Source organism: Protopterus annectens, chromosome 4.part0, assembly GCF_019279795.1.
Source record: "Protopterus annectens isolate FY-2018-M chromosome 4.part0, PAN1.0, whole genome shotgun sequence".
Lineage (NCBI taxonomy): Eukaryota > Metazoa > Chordata > Ceratodontiformes > Protopteridae > Protopterus > Protopterus annectens.
Window position 1 is genome coordinate 968,956,895 of NC_056733.1, and position 26,864 is coordinate 968,983,758.

Here is a 26,864-nt window from a genome sequence, read left to right on the forward strand (position 1 = left end):
ATCCTATGGTGTTACAACATGTGAGGACTACCAGTAGTAAGCTGCCTTAAGGTATGCGGATGTACATTACCATACATTTCACCTTGTGAACATTGCTGGCCTACTGCTGGTATCCTATGGTGTTACAACATGTGAGGACTACCAGTAGTAAGCTGCCTTAAGGTATGCGGATGTACATTACCATACATTTCACCTTGTGAACATTGCTGGCCTACTGCTGGTATCCTATGGTGTTACAACATGTGAGGACTACCAGTAGTAAGCTGCCTTAAGGTATGTGGATGTACATTACCATACATTTCACCTTGTGAACATTGCTGGCCTACTGCTGGTATCCTATGATGTTACAACATGTGAGGACTACCAGTAGTAAGCTGCCTTAAGGTATGCGGATGTACATTACCATACATTTCACCTTGTGAACATTGCTGGCCTACTGCTGGTATCCCAGGGTGTTACAACATGTGAGGACTACCAGTACTAAGCTGCCTTAAGGTATGCGGATGTACATTACCATACATTTCACTTTGTGAACATTGCTGGCCTACTGCTGGTATCCTATGGTGTTACAACATATGAGGACTACCAGTAGTAAGCTGCCTTAAGGTATGCGGATGTACATTACCATACATTTCACCTTGTGAACATTGCTGGCCTACTGCTGGTATCCTATGGTGTTACAACATGTGAGGACTACCAGTAGTAAGCTGCCTTAAGGTATGCGGATGTACATTACCATACATTTCACCTTGTGAACATTGCTGGCCTACTGCTGGTATCCCAGGGTGTTACAACATGTGAGGACTACCAGTACTAAGCTGCCTTAAGGTATGCGGATGTACATTACCATACATTTCACCTTGTGAACATTGCTGGCCTACTGCTGGTATCCCAGGATGTTACAACATGTGAGGACTACCAGTAGTAAGTTGCCTTATGGTATATGGATGTACATTACCATACATTTCACCTTGTGAACATTGCTGGCCTACTGCTGGTATCCTATGATGTTACAACATGTGAGGACTACCAGTAGTAAGCTGCCTTAAGGTATGCGGATGTACATTACCATACATTTCACCTTGTGAACATTGCTGGCCTACTGCTGGTATCCCAGGGTGTTACAACATGTGAGGACTACCAGTAGTAAGCTGCCTTAAGGTATGCAGATGTACATTACCATACATTTCACTTTGTGAACATTTCTGGCCTACTGCTGGTATCCCAGGGTGTTACAACATGTGAGGACTACCAGTAGTAAGCTGCCTTAAGGTATGCGGATATACATTACCATACATTTCACCTTGTGAACATTGCTGGCCTACTGCTGGTATCCTATGGTGTTACAACATGTGAGGACTACCCGTAGTAAGCTGCCTAAAGGTATGCAGATGTACATTACCATACATTTCACTTTGTGAACATTGCTGGCCTACTGCTGGTATCCTATGATGTTACAACATGTGTGGACTATCAGTAGTAAGCTGCCTTAAGGTATGCGGATGTACATTACCATACATTTCACCTTGTGAACATTGCTGGCCTACTGCTGGTATCCTATGGTGTTACAACATGTGAGGACTACCAGTAGTAAGCTGCCTTAAGGTATGCGGATGTACATTACCATACATTTCACCTTGTGAACATTGCTGGCCTACTGCTGGTATCCCAGGATGTTACAACATATGAGGACTACCAGTAGTAAGTTGCCTTAAGGTATGTGGGTGTACATTACCATACATTTCACCTTGTGAACATTGCTGGCCTACTGCTGGTATCCCAGGGTGTTACAACATGTGAGGACTACCAGTAGTAAGCTGCTTTAAGGTATGCGGGTGTACATTACCATACATTTCACCTTGTGAACATTGCTGGCCTACTGCTGGTATCCTATGGTGTTACAACATGTGAGGACTACCAGTACTAAGCTGCCTTAAGGTATGCGGATGTACATTACCATACATTTCACTTTGTGAACATTGCTGGCCTACTGCTGGTATCCTATGGTGTTACAACATGTGAGGACTACCAGTAGTAAGCTGCCTTAAGGTATGCAGATGTACATTACCATACATTTCACTTTGTGAACATTGCTGGCCTACTGCTGGTATCCCAGGGTGTTACAACATGTGAGGACTACCAGTAGTAAGCTGCTTTAAGGTATGCGGATGTACATTACCATACATTTCACCTTGTGAACATTGCTGGCCTACTGCTGGTATCCTATGGTGTTACAACATGTGAGGACTACCAGTACTAAGCTGCCTTAAGGTATGCGGATGTACATTACCATACATTTCACTTTGTGAACATTGCTGGCCTACTGCTGGTATCCTATGGTGTTACAACATGCGAGGACTACCAGTAGTAAGCTGCCTTAAGGTATGCGGATGTACATTACCATACATTTCACTTTGTGAACATTGCTGGCCTACTGCTGGTATCCTATGATGTTACAACATATGAGGACTACCAGTAGTAAGCTGCCTTAAGGTATGCGGATGTACATTACCATACATTTCACCTTGTGAACATTGCTTGCCTACTGCTGGTATCCTATGATGTTACAACATGTGAGGACTACCAGTAGTAAGCTGCCTTAAGGTATGCGGATGTACATTACCATACATTTCACTTTGTGAACATTGCTGGCCTACTGCTGGTATCCTATGGTGTTACAACATGTGAGGACTACCAGTACTAAGCTGCCTTAAGGTATGCGGATGTGCATTACCATACATTTCACCTTGTGAACATTGCTGGCCTACTGCTGGTATCCCAGGGTGTTACAACATGTGAGGACTACCAGTAGTAAGCTGCCTTAAGGTATGCGGATGTACATTACCATACATTTCACTTTGTGAACATTGCTGGCCTACTGCTGGTATCCTATGGTGTTACAACATGTGAGGACTACCAGTACTAAGCTGCCTTAAGGTATGCGGATGTACATTACCATACATTTCACTTTGTGAACATTGCTGGCCTACTGCTGGTATCCTATGGTGTTACAACATGTGAGGACTACCAGTACTAAGCTGCCTTAAGGTATGCGGATGTACATCACCATACATTTCACTTTGTGAACATTGCTGGCCTACTGCTGGTATCCCAGGGTGTTACAACATGTGAGGACTACCAGTAGTAAGCTGCTTTAAGGTATGCGGATGTACATTACCATACATTTCACCTTGTGAACATTGCTGGCCTCCTGCTGGTGTCCTATGGTATTACAACATGTCAGGACGACCAGTAGTAAGCTGCCTTAAGGTAAGCGGATGTACATTACCATACATTTCACTTTGTGAACATTGCTGGCCTACTACTGGTATCCTAGGGTGTTACAACATGAGAGGACTACCAGTAGTAAGCTGCCTTAAGGTATGCGGATGTACATTACCATACATTTCACCTTGTGAACATTGCTGGCCTACTGCTGGTATCCTATGATGTTACAACATGTGAGGACTACCAGTAGTAAGCTGCCTTAAGGTATGCGGATGTACATTACCATACATTTCACCTTGTGAACATTGCTGGCCTACTGCTGGTATCCCAGGGTGTTACAACATGTGAGGACTACCAGTACTAAGCTGCCTTAAGGTATGCGGATGTACATTACCATACATTTCACTTTGTGAACATTGCTGGCCTACTGCTGGTATCCTATGGTATTACAACATATGAGGACTACCAGTAGTAAGCTGCCTTAAGGTATGCGGGTGTACATTACCATACATTTCACCTTGTGAACATTGCTGGCCTACTGCTGGTATCCCAGGGTTCATAGGTTCATAGATTAGTACTAGGCTAATTGCCCTTGCAAGCCATTTTAAGCCTAGCCAATTAGTTACGTGTTACAACATGTGAGGACTACCAGTACTAAGCTGCCTTAAGGTATGCGGATGTACATTACCATACATTTCACCTTGTGAACATTGCTGGCCTACTGCTGGTGTCCCAGGGTGTTACAACATGTGAGGACTACCAGTAGTAAGCTGCCTTAAGGTATGCGGATGTACATTACCATACATTTCACTTTGTGAACATTGCTGGCCTACTGCTGGTATCCTATGGTGTTACAACATGCGAGGACTACCAGTAGTAAGCTGCCTTAAGGTATGCGGGTGTACATTACCATACATTTCACCTTGTGAACATTGCTGGCCTACTGCTGGTATCCCAGAGTGTTACAACATGTGAGGACCACCAGTACTAAGCTGCCTTAAGGTATGCAGATGTACATTACCATACATTTCACTTTGTGAACATTGCTGGCCTACTGCTGGTATCCTATGGTGTTACAACATGTGAGGACTACCAGTAGTAAGCTGCCTTAAGGTATGCAGATGTACATTACCATACATTTCACCTTGTGAACATTGCTGGCCTACTGCTGGTATCCTATGGTGTTACAACATGTGAGGACTACCAGTAGTAAGCTGCCTTAAGGTATGTGGATGTACATTACCATACATTTCACCTTGTGAACATTGCTGGCCTACTGCTGGTATCCTATGGTGTTACAACATGTGAGGACTACCAGTAGTAAGCTGCCTTAAGGTATGCGGATGTACATTACCATACATTTCACTTTGTGAACATTGCTGGCCTACTGCTGGTATCCTATGGTGTTACAACATTTGAGGACTACCAGTAGTAAGCTGCCTTAAGGTATGCGGATGTACATTACCATACATTTCACCTTGTGAACATTGCTGGCCTACTGCTGGTATCCCAGGGTGTTACAACATGTGAGGACTACCAGTAGTAAGCTGCCTTAAGGTATGCGGATGTACATTACCATACATTTCACTTTGTGAACATTGCTGGCCCACTGCTGGTATCCTATGGTGTTACAACATGTGAGGACTACCAGTAGTAAGCTGCCTTAAGGTATGCAGATGTATATTACCATACATTTCACTTTGTGAACATTGCTGGCCCACTGCTGGTATCCTATGATGTTACAACATGTGAGGACTACCAGTAGTAAGCTGCCTTAAGGTATGCAGATGTACATTACCATACATTTCACCTTGTGAACATTGCTGGCCTACTGCTGGTATCCCAGGGTGTTACAACATGTGAGGACTACCAGTAGTAAGCTGCCTTAAGGTATGCGGATGTACATCACCATACATTTCACCTTGTGGACATTGCTGGCCTACTGCTGGTATCCTATGGTAATACAACATGTGAGGACTACCAGTAGTAAGCTGCCTTAAGGTATGCGGGTGTACATTACCATACATTTCACCTTGTGAACATTGCTGGCCTACTGCTGGTATCCTATGATGTTACAACATGTGTGGACTACCAGTATTAAGCTGCCTTACGGAATGCAGATGTACATTACCATACATTTCACCTTGGGAGCATTGCTGGCCTACTGCTGGTATCCTATGGTGTTACAACATGTGAGGACTACCAGTAGTAAGCTGCCTTAAGGTATGTGGATGTACATTACCATACATTTCACCTTGTGAACATTGCTGGCCTACTGCTGGTATCCCAGGGTGTTACAACATGTGAGGACTACCAGTAGTAAGCTGCCTTAAGGTATGCGGATGTACATTACCATACATTTCACTTTGTGAACATTGCTGACCTGCTGCTGATATCCTATGGTATTACAACATGTGTGGACTATCAGTAGTAAGCTGCCTTAAGGTATGCGGGTGTACATTACCATACATTTCACCTTGTGAACGTTGCTGGCCTACTGCTTACTGCCATATGCACTCTTCTGCTTGTAAGTGTGATTGTGATGATTTGAGTTATGCATTGTTATGTAACAGATACCGGCCATTGTGTCAACCCACGTCTTTTCCCGCTAGGGATTGCATGCAGAGTGTATTTAGAGGCCGCTGGGCTATACCTCTACATTACATACTTTTGATTGCTTGTTATGCTGTGGCCAAGTCTGTCTTATCTGTTGTACGTCTTGAAGGCCTTGGCATGCACACCAACAGATGTGATGTTTTCGGATTACTGTAATAAATGATCTGTTTGAGTGTTGCATTACTCTGTATGTATGTCAAAGCATAATCAGCTATATGACATGGGATATACAAATGTAATAGTACACAACTGAACCTTTCCTATGTATACAAAGCTGTGTGTTGTGTTACATTCTTTGACTTCTCTGTGGGTATATGTGTCAGGCAACAATTGTCTGTGGTATGGGTGACTCATACACTGTCCATCAGATGAGGTTGCAACTGTAGGGATATAGGCTGTTCAGTATGGTGTACACCCTCTGATTATGTATCTTCCTAGACATACCTCTGTGTGTATCTTAGGACTGTTTATTGCTTACACATTGTACATTCACTATGGTAGCCCGACTGTACTGCATGATATGTTATCAGTACCAGCCTGACATAATACAGGTGGGATGGCAGTACAGTCTGGCTATGTTATCAGTACCAGCCTGACATAATACAGGTGGGATGGCAGTACAGTCTGGCTATGTTATCAGTACCAGCCTGACATGATACAGGTGGGATGGCTTACTGTAAACATCTTGTGGCCATGTAGTGCCAGGTCCTGGTCATGGCATTTGCAAAAGTTGGTAATGTATTGCAGGGCAGACCTGTTTTTCTGGTTGGGGGGGATATCGATACGTGCAAGACATATGTTGCTTAAGCCCCCTCACCCCCATTAATGGTGCCTGTGTTAATATATATGTCTTTGTTATGTTCTCTATTATATCTATAGACATATATCTGTATATACATATCTATATATCTATATGTATATATAAATATATATATATATATATATATATATATATATATGATATTGATATATGTGTGTGTGTGTGTGTGTGTATATATATATATATATATATATATATATATATATATGATCTTGATATATATGTGTGTGTATATATATATATATATATATATATATATATATATATATATATATATATATATATATATATATATATATATATAAATATGTATACATATTTATATATATATATATATATATATATATATATATATATATATATGGTTCCCCTTTATAATCTCAGAATACTGAAAGCTCGAATTTCAGTATCTCAAAACTATAAAGCCGAACAGCCAACAATCCCAAAACCCACAAACATGAAAAAAAAAAAATCCCAAACATTCACAATACACCATACAACACACACTCCATTAAGTGCACAACACACAAACTACACAATCCTACACTACATCTTCGCAGGGAGGCAAGCCCCCCTGCAACCCCCATGTGGGGGTTTACTCCCCCCACACCCCCCTACTTATATATATATCAACTACGAGATTGCACTAACAGTAACGAAATGCATTACTCACACGCAGACATTCCACACTGCCTCACACACACACACACACACACACACACACACACACACACACACACACACACACATCACACATACACAAACACATCCAACGAGCCATTGGATACAGAGTGATTAAGGCACATTAAAGCAGTTGTAAGCGGATTTTTGCGGTGTTAAGCACTGCTAACTTCCGGTTACAGTTTCTTATACTCAGTTAGCTTCTAAATTGCTTAACCTGTGTGAGCAGTGCTTACCCCTGCGCAAACAGGCTTAAACCCGCTTACAACTGCTCAAAAGTGCCTTAATCACTCTGAATCCAATGGGCCGTGTTCTGCCCAGCAACAAAATAAACAGCCTCTGCAAGGTTCAAACCCAGGACCATGCAAACCATAGACAAAGTGATTTTCCAGTAAGCCATGCCAGATACAAATAAATCTGATGTTTTCAGAAACATATCATCCAGTCTAGTCATGCAACAGTACAGAGAATGTATACCAACATCTAGATGTTTGTGTGTGCAAATATATTACTATCTGTTTTAAACAGATACTACATGTCTATATATGTAGCTGTATATATATATAAATATTTATTTATATTTATTTATATATATATATATATATATATATATATATATATATATATATATATATATATATTTCTAAAACCAGTTCCAACATCTCTTATCTATACACTACTTCAAAAACGTAAACCTTGCACACCTTCAGCTGACCTGCTACCAGCTCAGTACCTGCAAAGTGCTGCTAGAATGCTTGCCTACCCCATTTCCATCCTAATTAATAGAACCATTACTGAAGGTTCCATCATCCATTGCTTTATTAACCCTTTATTAACCCTCTCAAAGACATTGACCAGTTTAAGTAGGGAAGATCTGCACTTATGAAAACCAAACTGGCTTGGGTCAAGGGTTTGTAGGTTACCTAAGTCCTTGTTTACTAATTCCATACGGATCCTCTCTGTGAGTTTATAGATGAGGCTGGTAAGACTTACTCATTTAGAATTATGATTGGATCTGATAATATGGGCACCAACTTCATAGCCATGCTCTTTTTCAACTATTCTTCTCAGCGTATCTATATTGTATTCACTGCTTGCGATTAGTTCTATATATTGCCTAATCTCTTGTAATACAGTAACCCCTGACTGGCTTTTCTACCATCCTGAACTTCTCCTGCTGGTTGTTTCATTTCCTCACTAGACTGGCTAAAACCCTTACCTGAAGTAATCTAGTATTTATGTATGCAAAACACATATACCACATGCACACGCACACACGTCCGCACATACGCATGTACTTACACAAACACACACATTCACACACACACACACATATATATATATATATATATATATATATATATATATATATATATATACACACACACAGACACACACAGACACACACAGACACACACAGACACACACAGACACACACACACACACACTCACATATATACAAAACACATGCATGGAGACCATCTGTGTATTACTGCAGCACAAACTGCAATTCTATGCAGTAAATGATTTGATCAGTTAAGGCAATGTTCACAAACATCATAATGTACAATATGCACCGCCTGCCAAACAGTGAAACTCATTCAATTGTATTACGAGTCAGAAAATCCACAAAGTATTAAAATGCAAAAAAATTAACAGGAATGCTTTATTTTGTTTTGTTTTCAGTAATGGATACAACTGTGACATTAAGTTAATACAACTGTGACATTAAATTAACACTAATAGCTTGATGTGTTTTTGAGATTCTTGAAAAAAAGACAGTAATTTCATAGCAGAAGAGTCAAAATTATAAATAAATTAAAAACTAGTTAAAATTGGACAGCGCTGTGGCTTACTAACTATGATGTCTGCCTTACAATTCTTAGGTTCAATCCTGACCTCTGGTCACTCTGTGGATTATACTTTTTCGCCTGGGATCTGTGTGTATTTTCTTACAGTACTCCAGTTACCTCCCAAAACCTGCTTGTTGATTGCCTACCCTAAGCTGTCCATAACTTACATCTTTGGTTGTAGCCGAAGAGTCTGAAACTGGATAGTTCATTTATCAAGCAGACAAATAAATAATTTAAATTAAAATGTGAAGTCCTCTGTATAGCACATTTGTAGCTTATCTAAGGAAGGCAGACAGTAGCCACTAGTGGACATATTCACGCTTACAGTGTCAGTAACTATTAACAGCATGTTGCAAGATATCATTTTGAAGCCTATTCATTTTAATACATTTCCTCAAATCTGATTACCTTCAGCAAAGTAGGGGTTATAATCTGCATGCAAATGTAGAAAAGGTTGCCTGGATAATGACAATGTGTACTTAATAAGGAAGCGCTAACAGTCTCATAAACTTGGCAGAATAAAAAAGACAAAGCTGGTATGAATTTCACAGAGTTACGAGACTCTAGTTTTCATATGAGGACGTTTATGCATGAAACTAATTGGTAATGGAATTATGTCAGTTTAAAGTGAATAGCTGTTGCAAAACTCATCAGAAAAAATATATATACAGAAACTCAATAAATCCATATTATTTTTCCTTTGAAATACTACAGTAAAAAGAAGGAATGCTATTCCATCTGCATTGTCAAAGCTCTATATCACCCTTGCCCTCAGTAGGGGTCATTGCTAGAGATTTAGTCCCAGTTTTATTGTGACAAGCTGAAAGAGTAAAATGAGGTTTACAAGAAAAGCAAAGCTACTTTACAACAGAAATTACAGCCAGACTCCTAAAAACTAATTTATATTCATTGGAACATAAATATTTTAAAGGAGACTTCTGTCTTGCATTTAAAGGCAATCTAGATTAAACACTTTTATGAGATAATCTGACTAGTATCCAGAATTTTCTCTTTCCAATCATGAGTACATATTTTGCTATCAACAGTTTAGTAAAAACTACCCCAAGATACAGATTCATAAATCATGAAATTGGTCTTATTTGGAATTAATTATGGCACCTCCTTCTTCATTACAGAAACCCAGCTACTAAGGCTGTCCACGTTTTTAATGGCATTGACCTTTGAGCCCCTTTACTATTCATGAATCCTTGAATTCCTTTTCTTATACCTGAACAATATTCTGCAAATGTCATGAAACCACACGAATGGAAAACTGGATATTTGTCACTGTGTTTGCTGTTTGCACTGTATAAAACCTTCATAAGGCTTTCTTAATAAGGTTTCATTTAGATATTATGGCATATTAATTCATATATACGGACTGTATAAATGTGGTTGGGACAAATTCACTTTGTGACTTTATGCTATGAAAACAGTATGAATTAATAACCATTCTGACTTTACTATAAAAACAACAGTGCCGTGAGTGAACTAGTTGCAATGATGGTTTTGTTTGCACTGAATATTCTCATTTGATCATAAGGGACCAGGCCTAGGCAGCCTTAATTTTCCTACAGCGTTTTCTTTCCAGTTATTTTTCTTTATCTCTCTTGTACACAATGCATGAAAGGAAGCCATTTAACTGTAACAGGAAGTGAGGGTTCCAGGTTCTAGCAGCTGTTCTGCAATTAACATTAAACCTTTTGTCCTATAGGCATTCAGTCTGCAACCTAACATTACTACATCTATCGTAGGGCAAAGTGATGCCATCACTGGAATATCTCTCCCCTACACCACATCTGCCTTATGTAAGTATAAAAGGTGCAGTTATTATTAGGTTATGTTTTTTTGTATCTGGTTGTGAACAATGACAGCTGTCACATATTGTTTCTGTCAAATCCATGAAAGTGACTTCTCTTTATTTAAATATTTTAACCAGGGTAAAGCTTTGATTCAGCTGGGTGTTAACAAAACACAAATACAGATGTTGGGAACACAAACTAAAAACTGGATATCCTTGGTAGAACTGAAGTTAAGATGTATGATATTATATATCATTTGTAAAACATGCAATAAATGGTAAACAGGCTTTATCATGAAAATGGTGCATCAGAGTATAAAACAGTTTATAATACAATGTATAATTTGTAAAATATGTAACAAATTGTAAACAGCAGGCTAGTTAATTACTATCAATCAGTGCAAAGAGACTACAATGAATTGGAATGTAGTTGGGAAGGAACCATCAGGTCTGACCATAAGCAAATCACCCTTGGCATCCACATCCCACCCCCCACCCCCCAGTAAGGAAACCTCCTTAAAAAAATTCTCCAAAGCCAACTTCATGCTACTGAAGTCAGAAGTGACAAACTTCACAACACCCACGCAGATGGTATCTGGAAGTTCGACTGCAGAATCCTACACTAAGGCACTGTACGAGCACATCCACTCCTGCATGAATCGTGCCATCCCAAATAGAACCAAGATGCTCTTCTCCAAAAAAAAGGAAGCCAATCTGGTGGTCCCCTGCCATAAACAAACTTTACAACAAAAGGAAGAAACTGTTGCAGAAAAGAGGAAAATCCCAGGATGCAAAAAACTCCCTTACCAGCCTCAGTAAGAAGCTGAGATCCCTCATAAAATCCTCCGAAGCTAGTTACAAAAATAAAATTGCCAAAGATTCCAAAGACAACCACAAGGCATTGTATAACTATGTCAAGAATCTAAATAGCAATGCTCAGATCTGCTCTGAGCTACAACAGAACGGCATTAAATATACTGATCCCAAGGATATTGCCAATATCCTGGCAAATTGATTTAGTGCCAACTTCACCCCCCTGTCACCCCCTTAAGGGCCCATCTCAATACCAAAAGATTGCCAAATTCCGATAATCATGGCCACACAGGTAGAAACTGCACTCTCCAAAGCTAAGAATACAGCATCCATGGGATCAGATGACATCCCAGGCTGTGTATAGGTTCATAGGCTCATAGATTAGTACTAAGCTAACTGCCCTTGTGAGCCATTTGAAGCCTAGCCAATTATCCCTTGTGAGATTCAAACCCTGCACCTTGTGTTTGTAAGGCAAACACCTTAACCATTAGGCCACCCTCCCAACCCTACATGGACTACAAAATGAACTGGCACCTCACCTAAGTGTCATGTTTAATCATAGCCTCACCTCAGGCTTCGTGCCCACTGAGTGGCGCACAGCTACAGTTATCCCGCTCCACAAGGGAGGATCCACCTTGGATCCTGGGAACTACCGTCCCATCAGTCTGACAAGCCTGATTTGCAAGGGCATGGAACGCATTATCATGGAACTTATAAACAAAGACATTGTCAACCTTCAAACACTGGACCCCACCCGGTTTGGGTTTGTGAAGGGCCAATCTTGTCTCCTGAATCTGATTGACTTCTTCGAATCAGTCTCCAGAGCTGTGGACGAGGGTAAGGCAGTCCACACAGCCTATCTGGACCTCACCAAGGCCTTTGACACCATCCCCCACTCTGGAATCATAGATAAACTTACTAAGCTGGGCATAACGCCCTACGTCACTCGATGGGTTGCTAACTGGCTTACTGACAGATCCCAGACGGTAAAAGTAGCCAACTCCAAATCCAGCTCCAGACAAGTGACAAGTGGAGTACCTCGGGGTTCAGTCCTGGGACCACTCTTGTTTGGCATCTACTTCTCTGAAGTACAGGCCAACACTAAGGGACTCTGGCTAACAAAGTTTGCAGATGACTGCAAACTGGGGGCCATTACTGAATCCCCAAATGATGTGGATATTCTACAAAAGGGCCTTACAGAAACAGATGCCTGGTGCCAGAGCCATGGGCTCAATCTTAATGCCAAGAAATGTATAGTTATCCCCTTTGGGAAAAAACATGTACCCATGAATTACCACATAGGTGGCAGGACACTAAACATCGAAAGTGTGATGAGAGACTTAGGGACACAGGTGGACAGTGGTCTCAGTTTTGATAACCACATTGCCACAACAGTCAGGAAATCATTCTATGTGGCACACCTCATCACTAAGGGCTTTTCATCCAGAAAAAAGGAGGTCATTGTCCCACTGCACTCATCCCTCATTAGACCCATTATAGGGTATAATGCCCCATTTGATATGTACCTCACAAGACATCTGCAACAGCTGGAAAGGCCACAGAAATACCTCACTAAAAGAATCACAGGCCTAAAGCAGATGCCATGTACTGACCGTCTAAAAAAACTTCAGCTATACTCTGTGGCATACCGTCTACTCAGAGGCGATCTCTGCTTAACATACAAGGCCATGTCAAACCCTGAGCTGTTGGACATGCTCCACTTAAAGAAATCCCAATCCCTCAGAGTCACATGCTCCAGGGATCTAAACCTTGTCATAATGAACAAAACATGCTGGAGGGATATGTTCCTGACCCAGAGACTCCCCATACTCTGGAACAGACTGCCCATACATATCAAGCAGAGCGCCTCATTGGCCCTCTTCAAAAGGAACCTTGATGATTGGATGGGAGATAGGAAATTCACCCCGGGGATCATGTCAGTCATCCTGCTAGACAGGGGCCTGGAGAAGTAAATATTGTGGGAAGAAATAGCCAGGGAATTGTTATGGCTAGGCTTGTACAGGCCCTAGGGCCGATAGCCTAGTACCAACTTATGACCCTATGAACCTATGAACCTATGAGCCTGTGAACCTATGAACCTATGAACCTATGAACCTATGAACCTATGAACCTATGACCCTATGAACCAAGGAAGAGTAGATAAGGAGGGAAGGAATTAGAAAAAGCAATATGTGGGAGGAAAGCAGGGGAGATAACAGGAACTGAAGGGGTGAGGAGAAGGGGATGATGATGAGTTATTCTTACAAAGAGGGTTATGTCCTGATTAGGGTCAAAGGTTATAGTTTCTTTTGGGCTTAGGCTATAGCATTGTTTGTAAAGTAGTGGCAATGTGCCTGTTTGGTTAGGCAGAGCTTAAGGGCTTTCCTGAACTGTAGCAGATCTGGGGAGTCTCTAATAGTAGGTGGAAATGGATTACCGGTTTTTAGGGCCAATTATGAAGATGCTATATAAATAAGCTGTTCCTTTCTTGATTTGATATTATATCTGCATAATAAGGAAAACAAAATGATGTCTTATCGGAGGGCCAATTGTGACATTATCATTGTCTGAGTGACAATATAAACAATTCAGTATACAAGTTTTACTTTGTTTTCAGCTGGCAGCTCCCCATGACAGTGAGTGATGACTACTCACACCTGCTGACCAAACTCGGATTAGCGCCTGCTGTTGGAGAGACACAGAGCAGCAGCAGCAATCCGTTAATGACTTTCACCTTGCGTCCTTATATGCTGTCATTCTAAGGGTGTTGCACAATCGTTTAGATTATATTATGTCAATAAGTTACCTGCTAATTTAGTCACAACTTAATACAAAATATCAGTCACCTATAACTTTATACAATATATTTTAGCACCCATACTTTAAATTAAAAAGCACTGAAATCTCATAATAACTAATGTTACAACTTCAAATTTCATATATTGTAGATCATTATTTTTAACGTCAATAATATATTTGTGGTTTAGTTGGAAGAACTATAATAACTATGGCCAGAAATTTCAACAACAGCTATAGCTTATATTAGTATGGTCTTTATTACAAACATTTAATTGATAAAAGATCTAAAAACTTGCCCATAAAGTGACGTGTAGGATCTTTTTCTTGAATAAATAAATGTCTTGCACCAGGTGGAACTTCAAACATCTTCACATGACCTGTAGAGTAGTGGAAAACAGTAAAAGACAAATAAAAAAGTATACTATTAGAACAAACTAAACCCCATGTTTTTGTAAACATGTCTACTATTACTGGGAACTTGCCTAAAACAAACTGAACGATACAATACTAAATTTATTTACCATTATATTTAGCAAATATTAGACAAGCATATGCATGCACCCCATGGGAGAACAAATGCACAGAGATCAGATGACAGGTCAGAATGTTTCTTTACAGTTTAAACTCTGACACACAAGTATAAGTCAACCATAAGTATAAATGCGTCCAGATATATAACAGGCCAAAACACAAAGGATTCTGGGTAGTCACCTGACAAACTGTGATCCACTGCCAGGAAAGTCAAGCACCTTCTTAAGCCAGATAACATAAGAGAATCTAAATTCTTTGGGCCATGTTAAGACAGAACCAAGGAAACAATTTGCTCTGGGAGCAACCAGTCAGTCTGTTAGTGGGCAGAGGCCTCACCTGATCCCTTCAGATAGGAGCTGAAATCTTCTCAAGCAACATGAAAGTCTAAAGTTGTAAACATACAGAAAGTTTTGTGTGTGTGTGTGTGTGTGTGTGTGTGTGTGTGTGTGTGTGTGTGTGTGTGTGTGTGCGCGCGTGTTTGTGTGTGCGTGTGCATGCGCAAGCGTGCGTGTGTGTGTGCATGTGCTAGCCAATATTTCTTGATTTTGATACGGTTTAAATGAATTCATTGATTCTAAATCAGACATTTTGTTACCTTTGTAGAGGCCCAAGGACATTGTCTTGTAAGGCTGACATCTAGTTTACCAAAGCATGACGTGGAAGCAGAACAACAGACTTTGGGCTACAGTAGGTCTTGGTTAGTAATCTGTCACACTACTAAGCAGGCATCAAGTCCTAAAGTTACAATTCAAATACTTTTCGGCAAAGATGGGTTGTTAGTGACATAAAACATTTCAGAAAATTGCCACTGGATCAGTGTTTAACCATGATGTTTCACAGCACTCACTTCTCAGGTTCATTTCTTGGCTGGGATGACTCGTGTGGATTTTCATGTTCTCCTCGTGTACATTTGGAATTGCAAACATTTCAACAAGTGGTCCAAAGTCCTCCTATGTCGTAAAGATGTGCTTTATATAAATTGGCGGTCACCTCAAGTTTTCTAAAGGAGTGAGTGAGTGAGTGAGTGAGTGAGTGAGTGAGTGAGTGAGTGAGTGAGTGAGTGATAATTGAGTGTGACTGAATGAATGATAAGTGAGTGTGATTGAGAATGTGAGTGTACGTGTGTATGTCTGTATCTTGTGATGGACTAACTCCTCATCCAAGACTAGTTTAGTTTCTGCCTTGAACCTATTAAATACCAGGATATTCTCTGATCCACAAAACCCTGAACCGATTTAACTGGGGATTCATACAATGACTGAATGAATGCATGAATAAATGAATGTTGCTGTTCAGCTGCAAAACAGAAATATTTATTTAGGTTGATTACTGGGTTTGTATCCCATCCAGTATTGGTTGCCTGCCTTCCACAAACTGCTTTCCAGGATCGGATTAAGTTCCCTGAAACTTTAAATATTGAAACTCCTAGCAATGTCTACATCCTGCAATTAGGTCTTACACAACTAATGACTGGTACCAAAGTCACGGTCTTAAACAATGCAAAAAAATGCATTATCATCCCCTTTGGCAAGGGCAATGTGTCTGCAAACTACCACATCAATAGCAATACCCTAAGCACAGAGTCAGTGGTGAGAGATATGGCTAAACAGGTTGACAGCAACCTTGCCATTGATCACCATGTCTCCACAGTGGTAAGAAAGGCATTTTACATTGCTCATCTGATAAGTGAGGGCATTGCATCTAGAAAAAAATAGGTCCTAACCCCCCCTCTGTACTCTTCCTTCATCAGACTAATAATAGAGCACAATGCTCTCTTTGACATGTTCCTTTCCAAACACCTGCAGCAACTGGAGAGACCACAAAGGTTTCTTACAAAGAAAATTCAGGGTCTTCAAGCTCTGTCTTATGCAGACAGATTTCATTGTCACTTTACTGTCATACAGACTGCTCAGAGGTGACCTGTGCCTTGCATATAGAGCAATCACTGACCCAGCTTTAATGGAGATGCTGCACATTCACAAGTCACATGGCACACGGGGTGACTCGCTCGAAGGACCTTAACCTGGTATGTGATATCAACAGAACTTGCTGGAAAGACAGATTTGTGTCACAGAGGTTGCTCCACTTTTGAAACAAGCTTCCTATTCATGTTAAACACAGCCCCTTGTTGATCCTGTTTATGGGTAATTTGGACAACTGGATGGGTAACTGGAAATTCACCCCAGGGATTTCACCTGCATCCCTCTTGGATAGGGGCAATAGGTGCTGATTTTTGTATCTGCTTGAACCAGACAACCTTTGGAACATGGGTTGAATTTAGCTAGGCTTGAAAAACCCTGGGGTCATTAGACTAGTAGCCTCCTATGATCCCATGATCCAATGATTGCAGAGTTACTAAATACATTGTTTCATTAACTAGATGCTATTCTACGTAATGCCGAGATCATAACAGTGCATGATTTATAATCCTTCCTTTCCATCAATTAGTGATTTCATAAACTGTTACTAACTGACTTTCTCAGGTCAGGTTTATTTTGTGCTGGCTTGTATGACTGGAGTAATTTAATATGCACAGTCATACTGACGTCAGCAGTGCTATAGTGGTATGGTATTATAGAGCATTCTTTGCAAAACTTGCTCTGTGACACTATATGTTTTTTTTTTCCTGTATTAGAGAATTTTCTGCCTTTTAATACCTGTTTCATTAAGAAAAAGAAGCTTTATGGTTCTGGCATATCTTCTCACTTAAAGGAAAGATGTCCCAGCCAAGTCCTGTCCCAGGAGAGACTGTGATGTTCCTTGTATGGGTGAAGAACTTAACCACAAGCGGGGCCAGTACAGCTTAAAGGATGTTTGAATCTTGCATCAGCCAACAAACCCTAACATTATTGCCTCATGATATATCTGATTTTGAGGGCTGGCAGTATTTATACAATGACCAGCAGCAAGGTATGTCTGCAGGTAAGCTTTCTTATACTGCCCTATGGCTGCACATTTTTCACATAGATGGAGTCAGGAATAGTTGTATTTCTACTGTTAAACTGGTCTGAGTAGTTAAGTTCAGAATACTTCATTAAACAGTTCAGAATGGAGTAACTTTTTAATGAATCAAAGTTTAAAACAATCAATTACAGCATTTCACAGAAGCTAATATTTCTTCATGTACTTTCTTTGACTCTGCATTCCAGGATCATATAAATCAAAGTTATTAACATAACAACTATTCATATATTCCTTTGACATTTTGTTCGCAGTTTCTCAGTTTTCTGAACGTTTGACATTCACCAGGTTGCTCCAGTATTTCTTTAAAGCCATGTTTTTGCATAAAAGCTAAAACAAAAGTTAAAGTTGCAATCTAGGGATTTGGACAAGAAATCTTTTCTTAATCTCTCATCTCTTCTGTTACTAACTTTGCTCTTCTGTGGAACCTCAGGTACTTCAAAAAAAGATGTTTCACCCAAGGGATGCTCTTGGTAGCTTGGAGTTATAATCCACAGTAGAAAGATACTAAAGAAAAAGTTACAAATATTGAGACATGCAAGGAGAAAACATCAAAGACAAGGACGCTGCCAGAGTGATACGGCAGTTGGATCCCAGCCAGGGATGCAATAAGCATCTGACATTTATTATGTTTTATTTATTATTAAAATATAATATGGAAACACTTTCTAAATACTGTATGGAGGTTTTAGCTTCTAGACTGAATGAAGAGTTTCTGCCCATTAGCATATGAAACCAAGTAAGAAAACAAAGTGCAAAGAAAGTATGATTCAGATAAAAGGGGGGGGGGGGTATTAGTACATGCAGGTCAGCACAAGGGCTAGTGATGCCATTATTATGTTACAGCTCTAGAACCTTCAGTTCAAGCTTGGCCACAAGGACGTCCAGCTGTTATCCATGTGGAGCATTCAAGTTTCCAATGTCTACATATTTTTTCAGGTTCTCTCATGGCCGTAGTAGTGTCTGATGGGGGTCCACAGAGCTGCCCAGTTATCCAGTTAGTAAATGATAGACAAGTAAACAAACAAACAGAGAAGTAACCATGTTGTCACCTCACAAATGAAACAGAGGTAATATGGAGTCATTGCCACAAGCACTCACTATGTCTGAAACATCCCCCAGAACCACCTCCAGCAAGGCCTCTATGCACTGAGTGATGGCCATGTAGATTACCACGACCACTGCTATCACTTTGTGGTTGGGAACATGGCAGATCACGAAAGAGATAAGTAGTGGGAGCTTGGTGGTAAGTTAGGGTTGGGAGGTGTGTGTGTGACTGTGTGAAGGGCTGTGTGTGTCTGTGTGTGTGTGACTGTGTGAAGGGCTGTGTGTGTGTGTGTGACTGTGTGAAGGGCTGTGTGTGTGTGACTGTGTGAAGGGCTGTGTGTGTCTGTGTGTGTGTGACTGTGTGAAGGGCTGTGTGTGTCTGTGTGTGTGTGACTGTGTGAAGAGCTAAGTGTGTGTGTGTGTGTGTGTGTGTGTGTGTGTGTGTGTGTCTGTGTGAAGAGCTGTGTGTGTGTGAGTGTGTGTGTGTGTGTGTGTGTGTGTGTGTGTGTGTATGTGTGCGTGTGTGTGTATGTGTGTGTGTGTGTGTGTGTGTATGTGTGTGTGTGTGTGTGTTCACGTGTGTGTATTTGGATGAATGAATGACTGCAATTATGTGAGTATGGGGCTATGTGTGTGTGTGTGTGTGTGTGTGTGTGTGTGTGTGTGTGTGTGTGTGTGTGTGTGTGTGTGTGTGTATGTGTGTGTGTGTGTGTGTGTGTGTGTGTGTGTGTGTGTGTGTGTGTGTTCGCGTGTGTGTATTTGGATGAATGAATGACTGCGATTAGGTGAGTATGGGGCTATGTGTGTGTGTGTGTGTGTCTGTGTGTGTGTGTGTGTGTGTGTGTGTGTGTGTGTGTGTGTGTGTGTGTGTGTGTGTGTGTGTGTGTGTGTGTGTGTGTGTGTGTGTGTGTGTGTGTGTGTGTGTGTGTGTGTGTGTGTGTGTGTGTGTGTGTGTGTGTGTGTGTGTGTGTGTGTGTGTGTGTTCGCGTGTGTGTATTTGGATGAATTACTGTGATTAGGTGAGTATGGGGCTGTGTGTGTGTGTGTGTGTGTGTGTGTGTGTGTGTGTGTGTGTGTGTGTGTATGTGCATGCGTGTGTGCGTGTGTGCATGTGTGCGTGTGTGTGTGTGTGAGTCTGTGTGTGTGCGTGTGTGTGTGGGCTGGGATGGCTGTCATACCCATGCCTCCAGACACCCCATACTAGCAAACATAGTCTACAGCACTGAGTGGGGGGACCACTAGCCACCAGGGATTCCTTTTAAAGTCTTGTGTCATAATGGCAGTCAATCCCATTCAGGGATTGGGGGATAAGGGGAACATTACACACCAGAGATTACTTTAAAAGGCTTGTGCTGTAATAGGACTTAAGGCAGTGCAGGGATCGTGGTGTGGGAGGAGCACTCAACACCAGAGATTTCTTTAAAGAATTCTGCCATAATATGACTTAAACCAACATAGGGCTCAGGGGTGCGGGGACCCAGAATATAGGGATGACTTTAAAAGACTTGTGCCGTAACAGCATTTATGACAATATGGGAATTGCAGGTGGGGTAACACAACACCCACTGATTAATTTAAAAGACTTGTGCTGTAACAGCATTTATGACAATATGGGAGTTGCGGGTGGGGTAACACAACACCCACTGATTAATTTAAAAGACTTGTGCTGTAACAGCATTTATGACAATATGGGAGTTGCGGGTGGGGTAACACAACACCCACTGATTAATTTAAAAGACTTGTGCTGTAACAGCATTTATGACAATATGGGAGTTGCGGGTGGGGTAACACAACACCCACTGATTCATTTAAAAGACTTGTGCCGTAACAGCATTTATGACAATATGGGAGTTGCGGGTGGGGTAACACAACACCCACTGATTCATTTAAAAGACTTGTGCTGTAACAGCATTTATGACAATATGGGAATTGCAGGTGGGGTAACACAACACCCGCTGATTAATTTAAAAGACTTGTGCCGTAACAGCATTTATGACAATATGGGAGTTGCGGGTGGGGTAACACAACACCCGCTGATTAATTTAAAAGACTTGTGCTGTAACAGCATTTATGACAATATGGGAGTTGCGGGTGGGGTAACACAACACCCGCTGATTAATTTAAAAGACTTGTGCTGTAACAGCATTTATGACAATATGGGAGTTGCGGGTGGGGTAACACAACACCCACTGATTAATTTAAAAGACTTGTGCTGTAACAACATTTATGACAATATGGGAATTGCGGGTGGGGTAACACAACACCCACTGATTAATTTAAAAGACTTGTGCCGTAACAGCATTTATGACAATATGGGAGTTGCGGGTGGGGTAACACAACACCCACTGATTAATTTAAAAGACTTGTGCCGTAACAGCATTTATGACAATATGGGAGTTGCGGGTGGGGTAACACAACACCCGCTGATTAATTTAAAAGACTTGTGCTGTAACAGCATTTATGACAATATGGGAATTGCGGGTGGGGTAACACAACACCCACTGATTAATTTAAAAGACTTGTGCTGTAACAGCATTTATGACAATATGGGAGTTGCGGGTGGGGTAACACAACACCCACTGATTAATTTAAAAGACTTGTGCTGTAACAGCATTTATGACAATATGGGAGTTGCGGGTGGGGTAACACAACACCCGCTGATTAATTTAAAAGACTTGTGCTGTAACAGCATTTATGACAATATGGGAATTGCGGGTGGGGTAACACAACACCCACTGATTAATTTAAAAGACTTGTGCTGTAACAGCATTTATGACAATATGGGAATTGCGGGTGGGGTAACACAACACCCACTGATTAATTTAAAAGACTTGTGCCGTAACAGCATTTATGACAATATGGGAGTTGCGGGTGGGGTAACACAACACCCGCTGATTAATTTAAAAGACTTGTGCTGTAACAGCATTTATGACAATATGGGAGTTGCGGGTGGGGTAACACAACACCCGCTGATTAATTTAAAAGACTTGTGCTGTAACAGCATTTATGACAATATGGGAGTTGCGGGTGGGGTAACACAACACCCACTGATTAATTTAAAAGACTTGTGCTGTAACAGCATTTATGACAATATGGGAATTGCGGGTGGGGTAACACAACACCCACTGATTAATTTAAAAGACTTGTGCCGTAACAGCATTTATGACAATATGGGAGTTGCGGGTGGGGTAACACAACACCCGCTGATTAATTTAAAAGACTTGTGCCGTAACAGCATTTATGACAATATGGGAGTTGGTGGGGTACCACAAAACCCGCTGAGTAATTTAAAGGACTTGTCCCGTAACAGCATTTATGACAATATGGGAGTTGGTGGGGTAACACAACACCGCTGATTAATTTAAAAGACTTGTGCCGTAACAGCATTTATGACAATATGGGAGTTGCGGTGGGGTAACACAACACCCGCTGATTAATTTAAAAGACTTGTGCCGTAACAGCATTTATGACAATATGGGAGTTGCGGGTGGGGTAACACAACACCCGCTGATTAATTTAAAAGACTTGTGCCGTAACAGCATTTATGACAATATGGGAGTTGCGGGTGGGGTAACACAACACCCGCTGATTCATTTAAAAGACTTGTGCCGTAACAGCATTTATGACAATATGGGAGTTGCGGGTGGGGTAACACAACACCCGCTGATTAATTTAAAAGACTTGTGCTGTAACAGCATTTATGACAATATGGGAGTTGCGGGTGGGGTAACACAACACCCGCTGATTAATTTAAAAGACTTGTGCTGTAACAGCATTTATGACAATATGGGAATTGCGGGTGGGGTAACACAACACCCGCTGATTCATTTAAAAGACTTGTGCTGTAACAGCATTTATGACAATATGGGAGTTGCGGGTGGGGTAACACAACACCCGCTGATTAATTTAAAAGACTTGTGCTGTAACAGCATTTATGACAATATGGGAGTTGCGGGTGGGGTAACACAACACCCGCTGATTAATTTAAAAGACTTGTGCTGTAACAGCATTTATGACAATATGGGAGTTGCGGGTGGGGTAACACAACACCCGCTGATTAATTTAAAAGACTTGTGCTGTACTTGCACTTATATCAGTACGGGGATTGAGGTGGGGTGTGGTAAACTCAAGTCACCTGGGATAGCTTTAAAAGACCTTTGCCATACAGGCACTTTAACCAGTACAGGGATCAGGGAGGGGGGCCACCAGACATGAGGTATTACTTTAAAAGAGTTGTGCCACAATGGTACTTACACCAGTACTGGTATTGGGAGGTGGGGGTGGGGGAACACTAAACACCAGTGATACATGTGGTGTGACTATTTGTGTTTTACTATGTGCTTGTGTGAGTAAGAGTTACTACAGATGATCCCTCTGTTTCTGAGATGCATTCACAAAAAGTTTGACGGCACAGTGGTGCAGAGGTAGCATTGTCACCTCACAGCAAGAGGTCTATCACAGGAAGTGCTGAGCCGCACTTTGTGGAAGGTAATGGGATTCACAGACATGAAAATTAGCCTATAATGAGGTCTTTACAAATATTGCTAATTTGTCTCTGAATCACTAAATGCTGCATTGTGGGAAAACGAGTCTTCTACAACTTGCCTTGAGGCTGCTAATGAATCCCTGAAATTAACTTTGGCACAGCTAGACTGGACAGAATCCATAAAAAAGTTGGATGTCTAGCCCTACTTTACACTGACACCCTTAATATAACACCATTTACTAGCAACACCCCTACATTCCCTAATGCTGAAATGCTCATATCCTTCCTAAATCTTAACAGGACCAAACGTATGTGCATCATAGTGCTATACATCCACCCAGGACAAAATATACCCATTCTTGAAGAAATGCTATTTATTTAACATTTGTTAACTGGGAAAGTCCGACTTGGAACAAAGACAATTTTCAGTAGAGGCCTGGGGAGAAATGCTCCAGATGCATGTCTTTGTAATGTGGGAGGAAACCGGAGCATCCTGAGGAAACCCACACGAATGCAGGGAGGACATGCAGACTCCACGCAGAAGGCACCCCAGCCAAGAAGCGCACTGGAGAACCTCTTGCTGTGAGGTAACAATGCTACCTCTGCACCACTGTGCCGTCAAATTATTCTGGACCTCACAAACAATCAAACAGGAGACTATCATTTTAGTAGGTGTTGACATATTTTGCAATCTCTCTCACCGCAATTATCAGTAAAAAAACTGGTAAATGTTAACAAAACCCCTCTTTTAATGTTGGTAAAATTGAGAGACAATTAAAAGAATGTGTTTATGAACACTTACGGGATATAGCTAACTATTAGCATACTAATGCTTTGTTTAAACATATATTGAAGTGTCTCTCACATTATTTTTTGTTGTGGAGAAGACTGATAAATACCCAAGGGGGGGGGGGTTGTGGGGTGAAATGTTAGAAAAGTGTGAATTGTACTGGCAGATTATACTGAAGGAGTTCAAATTCTCTTGGCTTAACAAAATGCTTTCTTTGACCTGTATTTTAAAATTGCATTCTCTTACTTTCTAACATGTAGATTGGTTTACAGAACTGTTGTTTATTATTTTATCTAATTTAATATGAAGATTTTTATAACAGTTTTAAATTAATTTGTGCACTTTGTAGGTTGAATAGATTGGCAATTTTCATTCACTGATTTGTGTCATGGTGGCATTTTGGAATGATTTTTAAATAGGATGTGACTAAAAATGGTTTTACAAGTTCTGAAGAAGTTCCTGTTTCAGGGATGAAAGCACTTAATTGTGTATAGATTAAATTGATTTTTGGACTGGCCTAAGTGTGCCTCTGGGGTGTATGTTTTGTTTTTGCAATTTGCTTTTTCACCCTGTACAATATCATTCCATGCTTGTTTAGTTGTCAGATTGCCTAAAAAAAGGCACTATGGAGGTGGATAAAGTTTTAGCCAGTATTCGAAATCCCAGAGGGGATAGGTACAGACCATCCTAGGAAAAGGAAGGTGGTCGAGCTTGTCCTCCCATGCTGACAAATACAGAATCACCTAAGAATAACTCCAGAAATTCAGCCAGTTGCTAAAATCAATCACTTTCTTTTCATGTTGTGGCATTACCCTTGATGAAGCTGATATGCTGTACAATGTTAGGCTTGAACCAGCCTGACATAGCCCAAGAGCTCCATAATGACTCTCTCCATATAGTCCAAGGAGGTACAGCTTAAGTCATTTATACCTACATGGGCTATGATGGAATCATGCTGTTACCTGTGATGTACTGACTTGAGTGTGTGTGTAAATTAGTGGATCCTGGCGTTGGTCTAGGAGATCTTTGCTGCTCAGTAAGACTGCATTTAAGTGCCTCAGCATGCACTACGCTTGATGTGTGGTGGGCATTGCGTGTATGTTTTTTACAAACTAATGTCTGTTTGTATGTGAGGGACAATACAAGCCTAACCAATAACCACAGCTCAGAATCAAACCCATTACCTTGCATATGTGAGGTAGACCTGAGGAGAAAAGCTCCATTTAGTTACACAATTTTATGAAAATACGTAAAATCAAAGTTACACGAAGGTATGATAGTAATTCAATGGCAATAACAATTAGTCAAAGGGAGTTAACAATGACAAAAAAGTGATAACAATATACGATAGTTACACATCTGAAAAATCAAAACAGGTTATGGACATAACTGTGAACAGGTACAAAAAGACCAACACCATCACCTTATACATGTATTATTTTTTAAACAAAAAAAAAAACTACTAAGGCTAAGCCAAGCCATCCTATAAGAGTTATTAGAAGTAGTACAGAGGGAAAGTGCTACAAGGCGAGGAAGGAAGGGTTTATGCGGGGCCTTGACAAAAGCAAATCCATGAATTAGCTAAACAATTTTTTAGTTCTTTTTTGAAAGTGCTGGAGGGAGTAATCCTTCTTATGTTGAGTGGGGGTTTGTTCTAGTTATGAGATACTGTATATACTTTCCCAATAACTTTATTGGGTTTGTATATTTGAAGATGTTGGTCTGTGCTGCAGAGTGGGCGTGTAGGGGTATATTAATAACAAATTAGCTAGAGAGAGGCAGGTTGTGTATCTGTTGAGTAAGAAGTGAGTTGGGAAAGTTGACGTTGGTAGGGAAGTTCGAGCCACTGTAGGTTTTTAGAGAGAGGAATGTGGTAGGTTTGCAACAAATTTAGCAATTTTATTGTATGTCTGTTCTAGCTTAGTAGTTATAAAAGACTGATGGTTGGTAAGGGTTGGGGCAGCATAGTGTAGGCTTGGAAGTAGATAAGCTTGGGCCAAGGATACTCTAATGTTAGGTATTTGCTATTTCTATAGAGGAGACTGAGTTTTTGGTTAGTTTTTTTTACAGACTGTTGGACACAACAGTTAAATTGTAGTTCATCATCTGTTATCATTCCGAGTAGCTTTGTGTGGGATTCTACATTAATGATTCTACATTAATGATTCTACATTAATGATTCTACATTAATGATTCTACATTAATGATTCTACATTAATGATGGTTTTATTTAAGGAGGAGATGGAGAAGGTGGGTTCGAGGTGTGAAAGAGATTTTGGAAGAAAGAGTTAGAGTTTTTTAGGATTTAGACTAAGCTGATTTTCACTGAACCATCATTCAACAGAGAGAAAAGAGTCTTCGGTAAGAGTGTGAAGTTGAGAGATACTGTCAGAAGAGGAGACGAGTGCTGAATCATCTGCATATTGAATTAGAGAGGA

At 40.7% G+C, this 26,864-nt stretch overlaps 1 protein-coding gene across 1 annotated transcript in view; it reads right to left on the reverse strand.

Moving 5' to 3' along the window:
• LOC122799703 (A disintegrin and metalloproteinase with thrombospondin motifs 2-like) overlaps window positions 1-26,864 on the reverse strand; it is a 2,689,413-nt gene that overhangs the window by 277,812 nt on the left and 2,384,737 nt on the right. The window contains exon 15 of the mRNA XM_044068936.1: window positions 14,908-14,988. Coding sequence (XP_043924871.1) covers window positions 14,908-14,988 — 81 coding nt within the window. The remainder of the gene's footprint in view (window positions 1-14,907; window positions 14,989-26,864) is intronic.